This window comes from Telopea speciosissima, chromosome 2, assembly GCF_018873765.1.
Source record: "Telopea speciosissima isolate NSW1024214 ecotype Mountain lineage chromosome 2, Tspe_v1, whole genome shotgun sequence".
In the NCBI taxonomy this organism is placed as follows: Eukaryota; Viridiplantae; Streptophyta; class Magnoliopsida; order Proteales; family Proteaceae; genus Telopea; species Telopea speciosissima.
The window spans coordinates 62,570,163-62,581,365 of NC_057917.1; the positions used below are offsets into that span (position 1 = coordinate 62,570,163).

At 38.8% G+C, this 11,203-nt stretch overlaps 1 protein-coding gene across 1 annotated transcript; it reads left to right on the plus strand.

Moving 5' to 3' along the window:
- The first annotated feature begins 6,409 nt into the window (after window positions 1-6,409).
- On the plus strand, window positions 6,410-11,203 carry LOC122652803 (pyrophosphate-energized vacuolar membrane proton pump-like). The gene is made up of 8 exons (XM_043846660.1): window positions 6,410-6,741; window positions 8,178-8,752; window positions 8,843-9,222; window positions 9,330-9,416; window positions 9,506-9,836; window positions 9,952-10,362; window positions 10,456-10,515; window positions 10,624-11,203. The coding sequence occupies exons 1-8, from the start codon at window positions 6,501-6,503 to the stop codon at window positions 10,828-10,830; spliced, it is 2,292 nt and encodes a 763-aa protein (XP_043702595.1). The 5' UTR covers window positions 6,410-6,500; the 3' UTR covers window positions 10,831-11,203.

Here is an 11,203-nt window from a genome sequence, read left to right on the forward strand (position 1 = left end):
TCATTTCCGATGGCAAAGAATTTAGGTACAAAGGCAAATAAATCAACATGTATAATATCCCAATACCTTTGAAGGCCATACCAAATGATTTAGAACCTGATCATACTTTTCTTGTTCTAATTGGGTCCAGCCTTCAGATGTAAGTTTAATCAAGTTTGGGGATTTTGATGGCCTATTTTCTTTTCTTTTTTGGTTTTTCCCCCTAAAGGGATGTATGATGACCTAATTCCTTGAAAGCAAACTTACCAAAATTGAAGAAAATCGACAACAAAAATATTTATGGTTGTCGATATAAGTGGACACCATATTTGCTATGGTGGTTTGAGCTTAAGGAGTGCATAGTAGCCAATTGGCCCCTCTCCTGGATCTTTATCACCTTTAGTTCTTTGTCCGGCCCAGTTTCTTAGTTCTTCTAACAAGAGAGGACTGGAATGACCACCCTACCTCTGCCCAAACACTGTACCTGAGTGGGGTCCACCACCCCCTATTAGAGGAACTGAGAACTGGGCTGGGCAGAAAACTAGAGGAGATACTTTGCCCCCCCCCTCCCCCCTCCCCCCACCACCACTACCACCACCACCACCACCACCACGTCCGGCTGTCCCCTCGTTACCAGGTAATGAATGGCATGTGGTCCTTCATCTAGGCTTAAAAAAAAAAAAATTTGTCAATATGTTTTTTTAAGGTAAACAATGGTTGTCAATATCTACGTAAACAATTCCATAACTCAAATTATTAAAATGGTTTGTGAATTAGCAAATAATTGAAGGGGAGATACCTCATGGATGGAGAATCTCTTGATGAAGGATACTAGCCAAGTAGGCACTTCAGTTAAAGAAACGAGTGCAAAACAATTAGGACCCACCCTCAATTGGCCAGCTGGGAAGTTTTGCGAGTAGAGGACCCACCCCATATGGCTTAGAATTAGAATACGTTCATTTTTTTCCCCTTCATATAACATATGGTCATAAGTGCTAGTCTTTCCATCTACTAATGTAAAAACTATACACTTTTATGAGCACACTCTCTATAATAGGGTACAAGTGCTCTCCATAGCCGGTGGGCCCTATTGGAAATACTAAGCATGGGCCTAGACTTTGGTCAAGGGGAAAATTATCTCTTCCAGTTCCCTGTTCGGCTTAATTCCCCCAGTGTCTATAATAAAGGGGGATGGACTCCACCCGGGCAGAGTGTTCGGGCAGGAGCAGGGTGGTCATTGTGCCCCCCTTATTGCAGGCACTAGAGGAAATGGGCCAGACAGGGAACTGGAGGGGACAAAGATCCCTGTTCAAGGTGGTGGCTTGACTTTGTTGCGCCCTATAGCAAAAAGGGTGGAAAGAGGATGACACATTTTGAACACCTTGGTGGTGTGCATAGACTTTTTATTTTATTTTGCAGGCATCAAAATATTTCTTTTGTCTCTTGTCTGGGTTTACATTTCAGGAATTTATAAAGGAGAAATGTCTTTGAAATCCATCAATAACATAAGGGAATATTGCTGTCATTTTGGTTGGACCCAAAATTTTTAGACAATTAGATCCTTATGTCCTTTGTTCACATTTAAGTTTTGATCAAATGATATCTAGGACTATGGGAATATTCTTAAAAGTCGATTAACCTTTTAGGATTGGTGTGTGGTTTGCGTAATTACACTTTCATCAAAAAAAGGACTATGGGAATATTGCTTGTAGGACTTAAAAAAAAGAGTTGTGAAACATATCTGTAGGTCCCAAGCCAAGGGCAGCTAAAAGCTTCCATGGCTTGTATCATATACAAGTCCAAGTTAGTCATTATCAGCATAATTAGGGATCGGCAAATCACTTCAATGGTATCAAGTCGTTTGCAAGTCATATAATTTATTCACATTTACCCAGCCCATGTATAGATTCCTTTATACTCCCCACATATAATAAGCAATGGGACTTACACTGGTATTCTCTCTCTTATCTGGATGATATTATTTTTCAGCCCTTCATTGGTTGTTGTGTGTACAGATTCCTTCTTATATTGCTTTTGTAGGAAACTCTCTCCTTTTTCTAATTAACTATTATGAGGCCTGATTTGGTATGATTTTAGTTTCAATTTCATAGGGTGATTTCTATTTCGAAAATTGTTTGGTTTGATTTTGCACCTTGTTTTAGTGAAATATAATTTCTAAAACAGTTGAATAGTTGTTTTAGAATTTCTATCTCATTTGATTTCACTCTTGCTCTTTAATGAGCACATGGTTAATTTGATGGGTAGAATAGTAATTTCATATTAAAAACAAAACACTGCCCTTCTTTTTTTTCTCCTAATAGCCTTACCACCACCACCCACCGCTACCATTGCCACCGTCGCTACTGCTAGCCCCGTCCCGCCCCACCTGTCCCCACCACCACCTCCTTCCTAACGAAATATAAAATCTATTCTCAAAAATTGAACTACCAAATGACTTTTTTTTTTTTTAAATATTTCACATTGATACAATCAAAACAATTTCAATTTCTTGTTTTTATTAAATCAATCTGAAATTGAAATTGAAACACACCAAATCTGGCAAGAGTTTTATAAAATGGTGCATTTTGTTGTCACCAAAAGGGTGAAGTGATTATACCCAAAAATTATTTAATGTAGAGGTAAAAAAGAGTTTTCAAAATTATTTGAAAGTGATGTCATTATTAATTATTAAAAATTGCACATTGTTTGAGTAACCATGTGAAATGACAAGAATTACCCTCATTGTAATAAATAAAAATATGTTATAAGACAAAAAATACGGTTACAAATGTATTTTCACCAAGCTTGATTACAACAAGATTTGACACTTAACTATTAACTATGTGTAAACCTACTTTCCAAACCAATAATTAAATCGTATTACCATTTGATAATTGGGTTGTGTGCACACAAATCGTATGAAGCACTTTGCAGTATACGAAATTCATGTAGAAGAAATGTCAATGTCAGATTTAATTGATTTATATTATTAATGAGATAATTTCATGTAAAATAAAGATTTTGATCTACCATCTTTCTCTAAATATTATAATTTTCATATCGGAAGTTTTCATTCAAATTGCACATTAGTTAGTGGGTCATTGTTTGTTTAGTATATTTGCAACAACCTCAAATTGAATCTCCAACCTATATATACTCGGTTGGTAATGCATCACTTGCGCTATTCATAATATTGGACTTACTTTACTCCGTTGAAGCTTACATCGTATGTTTTTTTTTATACTCAAAATAGAGGTTGAGTCCATGATATTGTCATACCATTTGTTTATGTTAAAAGATTGCATCCTATGAATACGGTTAGGGTGTTATCGATGATAGGAATGTAATGAAAATAAATTACCAATGGGTTGTAATTGTTACAAGCTTTTCGATCTTCTTCAATTTCTAGATATCATGAAAGGCTTCTCTATAAAGAAATCCACATGACAAAAACTTGGGATAGATGAAACCTCATAGAAAACACGAACAAGAATGAGAGTGAGAGAGATAATTTTCAAGCTTAGGGTTTTGGGGAGCTAAGATTAAGTGTGTATATATAATCAACCCTATCCGGCCTCCCTCTCATGGTATCCCACTAGGAATAGGACACAAGAGGGGGGGGGGGAAGGCCACTTAGAGTGATCGACCTTCCTTCTTGTGGGCCGTGGTTTGCGGGGTTGCACCCATAGATGGGCGCCATCCCGAACCAAGTACGCTGTTTGGTTAATAGTTTACTAAGGCTATGTTTGGATGTTAGGAAAAGAAAATAAAAAATATAATAAGACAAATTCATCTCTCTCTCTCTCTCTCTCTCTCTCTCTCCTTAAATTTACTTTAAACATCTTTTGCCTTTGTAAAAAAAATAGAAATGAAAGTGGTGTATTTGTTCACCTTAGTGCATAAATATATTCTTGTTAGATTATTATTTATTATATTTTCTAATATCTTTGTCTCGTTTTAATTTTTTTTTATATTTGTTATATACTTGTATGAGACTTTCTTCATTCCTTTGAAGCTTCCATCATATAAAGGTTTCATTTTTGTTTTTTCAATACTACAACCAAAGGTTCAGGGTAATTTATTTATTTATTTGGTACAAGGTTCACGGTAAACTTCATACCATGTGTTTGCTAAACGTGTGAATGATTTAATATTGAAATGATTTTCGTTTATGAAAAGAGGAAAATGTGTGTTTTTCACCTTAGTCCATACGTATATTTCTATTAGCTAGATTATTACTACAGATTGACAATTTGTATGAGATAAGGTAATCTATCGTATAGTGATCATAATTGATTAACCAAGTCAATCCTCCAAATGGTTGGAATACAATTGTTAATCCTCTTAATTCTTATGATTGTGTTAGAAATTTTTTTTTATTAAATTTGAGTTAAAAAATATTGAAAATTATATTTAATTTTTTTAAAAACAATTTGTTGACATTTACATCACTAATTTTCCACCCTAAGGGGAAGGTATTCATACGAATCGTTATTCTCTGTTGTCTGCAGACAGCAGAGTGCTATCCCCTCACATGGGCGCAAAATGACGATTTAATTACCCTGCCCGAGGGGTGGTTAAATCGTTATTTCGCACCCATGTGAAGGGATAGCACTCTGCTGTTCGGGCAGCAGACAACAGAGGATAAAAATTCGTATTCATATACGGGAGATCCTCCTCCCATCAATTCTATCAAACAAGGGGTGTAGGAACTTTTATGTCAATCTAACTGCATTTAATACAGATTGGGCACATGCACAGCCGTGCATAAAAAATGTTACCAAAACAAAATTTCAAAAACTTTAAAAAAAATTTTAAGTAAGAAAATTTGTTTCCTCCCTAGAATAAGGTCGTGGCCTAGTTGTCCAACATATGTATAGAACTGGCATGCCAACCCCACTAGGGTTGTTTACTAACAAAAAAAAAAACCCACTAGGGTCGGACTGAAGCGTCTGAAGTTTTATTTGTTAGACCAGTAAGTTTCTGGTCAATAGAGTTTGGATCAACTGCAACACATTAAGGAGCGGTTCGGTCCGAGTCTGCAATTGAGTTCTTCTCCAGAGAGTCCAGTATGCCCAAGAGCGGCTGTGCTACATATATTCTTAGACATGCATCAAGATGTGTATGGCACAGTCCAACCTTTGGATGCCCTGTGGAGAGGAGCCGGATCCCCGAGTCAGTGACATTGCCCTCGTGGAAGTCAAGTCGATCTTATTGACTATCTCAGGACATAAAATCTCAATTATACCCCTACACCTTCACCTCGAGCACATAAAAATTCTCACACATCTATGGAATCGTTCTCGTTGGTTGCTGAGGACCAACAGCAGCGAAATCCAGAAAAGGGTGAGTCAGCCTCAGATAAGATCGAAGTACGACTTTTTAGTTTTTACATTAGAAGGGCTTTTCTGTCATTACGTACGGTTACAACCTACCCCATATGATATTTTCCCGAGAGAAGAATCTACCCGACGATTCCTTGCCTGAAAACCTAAAGTCCTAAACCTAAAACGAAAATATTAAAACGGGTTTTGCGTGTATAATAATGGACCACACGTGTCAGTAGTGCAACTGAATTCAATCCCACGTGCCCAATAATTTCAATTTATCATTAGAGGAGAAAATGGGATCTGAGAAATTGGAATCGTAATCGTTAGGGTTGGGTGGACTTGGGTCCGTAAGTTAGCAGGTCCAGTAACCAACGGTCTGTGGACCCAGCCCATGAGAACCGAGTCTGAACCCTCTAACCTAACTCATCAGCTTGTTGTACTTCAAGATAAAGGTCACAAAAACTAGAATTAGTAAAATTACAGAGAGGACCAAAACAAACGTTAAAATTAGCGCAAAATATTTTAATTTCTTTTTTTATAAAAAAAAAAAGGATTATCCGTTTTGGGGTACTGCACGCCATTCAATACACGCCAGCAACGTTAAGCCATTCAAAAGCTCCCCAATATCCGCAAGTAATTAATTATACAATACTTCTAGTAGCACCGAAGATTATGCACCCCATGTTGGGTGGGGTCATCAAGACCGTTTGATCAGTTCTACAATTATGTTGATGTAGATTAACGGTGGAGATTTATTGATCAGGCTCGCAAGCAGTAGGGAGCACCAACTTCAAATGCAATTTGAATCTCATGTTAATTTCTCAAAAGGAAAAATCGAAAAAAGTGAAAAAATTTGAGCGAAAGGCAAAAAGCCGATTCGGAGTCTGACACGCTGTGCGCCAATATTTATCCGAATATGCCCCGCCAGCTGGAAATTGTTTTTTTAAAATTTTTTCTCACATAATAATGCAATTTTATTTTTATCCCACTTCGTTGCCGGCTTAGATCTCTTTCTCTCTGAGTGGTCATATATATATATGAAACCAAAGCGAGAGAAAAGAGCGAAGAGCATACACGCAAACCCTCGTTCGTAACAGGGTTTCTTAGTTTTCTTGTAGCCTTCCGTTCTTCTTTCTCGTCGGCAGGTTTCTGACCGGAAATTGCCGTTTATTGGTGGCATTTAGGTGTATAATGGCGATTATCTCAGATCTCACGACGGAGATTTTGATCCCGGTGTGTGCGGTCATCGGGCTTGTGTTTTCTGTGGTTCAATGGTTTCTCGTCTCTCTTGTAAAGGTCTCCCCTGACACACAGGGTTCTTCGAAAAACAGCAAGAATGGTTACAATGATTACCTTATCGAAGAAGAGGAAGGTCTCAACGATCACAACGTTGTCCTTAAATGCGCTGAAATACAAACTGCCATATCTGAAGGTGAGATTTTCAGCCTTAGATCTCCAGTATCTTCTACGTCTCTTTATGGATCTAACTGTGGTGTTCCCTTTATTTTTCGGTTTTCATTAGCGTGGCGGCTTTATACGGATCTTTGTTGTGTATATTTTTAACGGTTTTATTAGCTTGCCTGCTTATGCTTATCTTTTTTGTGTATATTTCTTCTTCTTCTTCTTGGTTTCTTCGAGGTGCTTTTGTTTTTGAAATCTTGAATGAATCTCGTCATCTGTTATGCTCGCTCTCTCTGTTGTACTCTGTTTTCTTATAGTTTCAGAATGTAGTTTTTGTTTAGGAGCTTCTTATTATTCTGGAATGAACTATAGTTTAGGCCGTTTAGGGCAGTAGGATCATATACGAGATTCCAACTGTAAGAATTTTTTTTTGCTGTATTGTTCCCAATAAAAAAAAAATTTGTTGATGAAGATTTAATTTTTCGAAAATTGATCTGTGAGAAGGTGTTTGCTTTAGTTGGATTTTTCCACCTGTTGGTGCTTTGAGATCTTGGTGAGCTTATCTGAAGAAAGATGCTTCTTTGGGATCATGTAAGCTCGATGGAGGTTCGTGGGACATGACAACAAATATATGCAGTTTTACTTCTTATGAATCCAAATTTTCGTGTTTCATTTATTATTGTATGTTGCTATTAGTTTTGCTACTACAGACAAGTTATGTTAGTCTGTGACTGTGTCCTATAGATGTCAGGTGGCCATTTTTTCCGTCTTTTATTGCAATAGTTTTTTCGGGTTGTTTCTTGTTCGGTTGCTCTGGAGTTCGCCTTTATGCTCCAGTTTAAATAAAATTTTCTGTTTTTACTAATTGAAGAATTTGGAACTGGGTTTAAAATTTCCTCTTCATTCTGTTTCCTGTACTTTTTGGCGAGGCTATATGGATCACTCGTTTTGTTTGGTGACTTCAAGGAGTTGGATCCACCAACTACCCCCTTGCAATTATTTATCAAAGGGTGGACTGGAATTACCTTCTGTTTGAGATGTAGATCTTTTACGTTTACAACATGATTTATTTGGGGATTTGTGAGGTAATGAGGAATGTTGCCGTGCACAGCCAACTGTCATGGTGCCTCCGATATCTCAATCGGCTTCTGTGTGTTGCTAATTTATCCGGGTTATCCTCTCAGTTGGCTTCCCAGAGCCCATACTCTTGGAACTCTTTAAATATTATGAGACCATGACAAACTCTGAACGATAGCATGAATTTTGACAGATTGTCATCAGTATTTTCTAGGAATTAGTTGGTTAAATTAAGGGATTTCAGCTTCTGATTTTGGTGTGGAGTTCTTAATCATTTTGCATTTACTACGTTAATTTGTGCTTGGTGTATAAATCTATTTTAAGATTATTCTAGATCTATGCTGAACTTTGAAATTTCTCTAACGTCAAACATGTTCATGAATGTGACAGGAGCAACTTCTTTCCTTTTCACTGAATATCAGTACGTTGGGGTGTTCATGATTGCCTTTGCAATTCTTATCTTCCTCTTCCTTGGCTCGGTGGAAGGATTCAGTACCCAAAGCCAGCCTTGCACTTACAACATTGAAAAGCTCTGCAAACCTGCTCTTGCCACTGCCATTTTCAGTACTGTAGCCTTCATCCTTGGTGCTATCACCTCAGTGGTGTCTGGCTTCCTTGGAATGAAAATTGCTACCTATGCAAATGCTAGAACAACCCTAGAAGCAAGGAAGGGTGTTGGGAAGGCTTTCATTGTTGCTTTCAGATCAGGTGCAGTCATGGGTTTCCTCCTCACTGCCAGTGGTCTTTTGGTACTTTACATTACAATCAACCTCTTCAAGCTGTACTATGGTGATGACTGGGAAGGGCTTTTTGAGGCTATAACGGGCTATGGTCTTGGTGGATCTTCCATGGCCCTTTTTGGTAGAGTTGGCGGAGGTATCTACACAAAGGCAGCTGATGTTGGTGCTGATCTTGTTGGCAAAGTAGAGAGGAACATTCCCGAGGATGACCCGAGAAACCCAGCTGTAAGAAATCTTATCCAGTGTTGATGTTTACTTACTTGATGCTATGTTTCTTTTCTTGTCTCTCATTTTGTTATTCCTATATTCTTTCAGGTCATCGCTGACAATGTTGGTGATAATGTTGGGGATATTGCTGGAATGGGATCTGATCTTTTTGGCTCATATGCTGAGTCTTCCTGCGCTGCACTTGTTGTTGCTTCTATATCCTCGTTTGGGATCAACCATGACTTTACCGCAATGTGTTATCCATTGCTTGTTAGCTCTATTGGTATTCTTGTGTGCTTGATCACCACTCTCTTTGCGACTGATTTCTTTGAAATCAAAGCTGTCAAGGAAATTGAACCTGCATTGAAGAAGCAACTTATTATTTCAACTGTTCTGATGACTATTGGAGTTGCACTCATTACTTGGCTTGCACTCCCATCATCCTTCACAATCTTCAATTTTGGAACTCAAAAGGATGTGAAGAACTGGTAAGCCACATCACTTATTCTGCTCCCATGATTCTTGAATTAACAACTGACATGTTCTTAATGCTAATTGAAGTTTGTTTAGTATTGACATTGATTTTGGTTTGCAGGCATATATTCCTTTGCGTTGCTGCTGGTCTATGGGCTGGACTCGCTATTGGTTTCGTAACTGAGTATTACACCAGCAATGCATACAGGTTTGTGGTTGTTTGCATTTCAATCTGTACTCTGTATTTCTTTTAGGTAGTTTTTGTTATAACACTAATGTCTAATCATGTTTTTGCAGCCCCGTGCAAGATGTGGCGGATGCCTGCAAAACTGGGGCTGCTACTAATGTCATTTTTGGGCTTGCTTTGGGATACAAATCTGTCATCATTCCCATTTTTGCCATTGCAGTCTGTATATTTGTAGGTTTCAGCTTTGCTGCCATGTATGGTGTAGCAGTCGCTGCTCTAGGAATGCTGGGCACCATTGCTACTGGATTGGCCATTGATGCTTATGGTCCCATCAGTGACAATGCTGGAGGCATTGCTGAGATGGCCGGCATGAGTCACAGGATCAGGGAGAGAACTGATGCTCTTGATGCTGCAGGGAACACCACTGCTGCTATAGGGAAGGTTGTTTACTTTAATTCTGCCTATATAAACCTTAGTGTTTCATTTAATTGTAGTTTTTTTTTTTTTTTTGTATATTATTTATTTGATACTGATATCATTTCCAATCTCTTTGTAGGGCTTTGCTATTGGGTCAGCTGCCCTTGTGTCACTCGCACTCTTTGGTGCCTTCGTTAGCCGTGCAGCTATTTCAACCGTAGATGTGCTCTCCCCAAAGGTCTTCATTGGCTTGATTGTTGGAGCAATGCTTCCATATTGGTTCTCAGCCATGACCATGAAGAGTGTTGGAAAAGCAGCTTTGAAGATGGTTGAGGAGGTGCGCAGACAGTTCAATACCATTCCAGGTCTGATGGAGGGCACTGCTAAGCCTGATTACGCCACTTGCGTGAAGATCTCCACAGATGCCTCTATCAAGGAAATGATCCCACCCGGTGCCTTGGTCATGTTGACACCCCTCATTGTTGGCACAATCTTCGGTGTGGAGACTCTGTCAGGTGTCTTGGCTGGTTCTCTTGTTTCTGGTGTGCAGGTAAAATTGGAAAAACTTGCTTACTCCTCTCTCTGCTTCTCATTGGATGATCCCTTGGACTGAAGTTGTTTCTTATTTTACCCTGATGATCAGATTGCGATCTCTGCATCCAACACTGGAGGTGCATGGGATAATGCCAAGAAATACATTGAGGTAAAAATTCTCTTGGAAGATGTCTCCCCATCTAATCTTTCATGAGTTAATAATTGTGATTTCATATTAAACTATTTGTCTTACTCCTATTGCTCCTGGTTGAGATAGGCTGGTGCTTCAGAGCACGCAAGGAGCCTTGGTCCCAAGGGATCAGATGCACACAAGGCAGCTGTTATCGGTGACACCATTGGGGATCCACTAAAGGACACATCTGGCCCATCACTTAACATCCTCATCAAGCTCATGGCTGTGGAGTCACTTGTGTTTGCTCCATTCTTCGCCACACACGGTGGCCTCATCTTCAAGTTATTTTAAGGGATGACATGGGTAACAACCGAATAGGTGGCTCGAGATCACCGCCTATTTATCTGTTGAGTTCCACCTCTATTTTTCATTTCCCTCCACTTGCTCCGCAGAACCTTCCCTGTCTTGTTCTCTTCCAAGGAGGAACTTATATTCTGATTTCTGTAATTGGTAGTGGGTATATTATTCTTAAAACACAATACCATCTAAGCATTGAGTCTGGGGGACGTGTTCCCCTGTTTTTGAGTGATGATGATGATGATGATGATGATGGTCTTTCTTCTAAATGCAGAGTAGTGCAGTTGACTTACTTTTCCTTGGATTATCAGGTGCCCAAATTCCTATGTAACCTCTTAAGTTGTGAAAATAGATGACATTGTGGAAA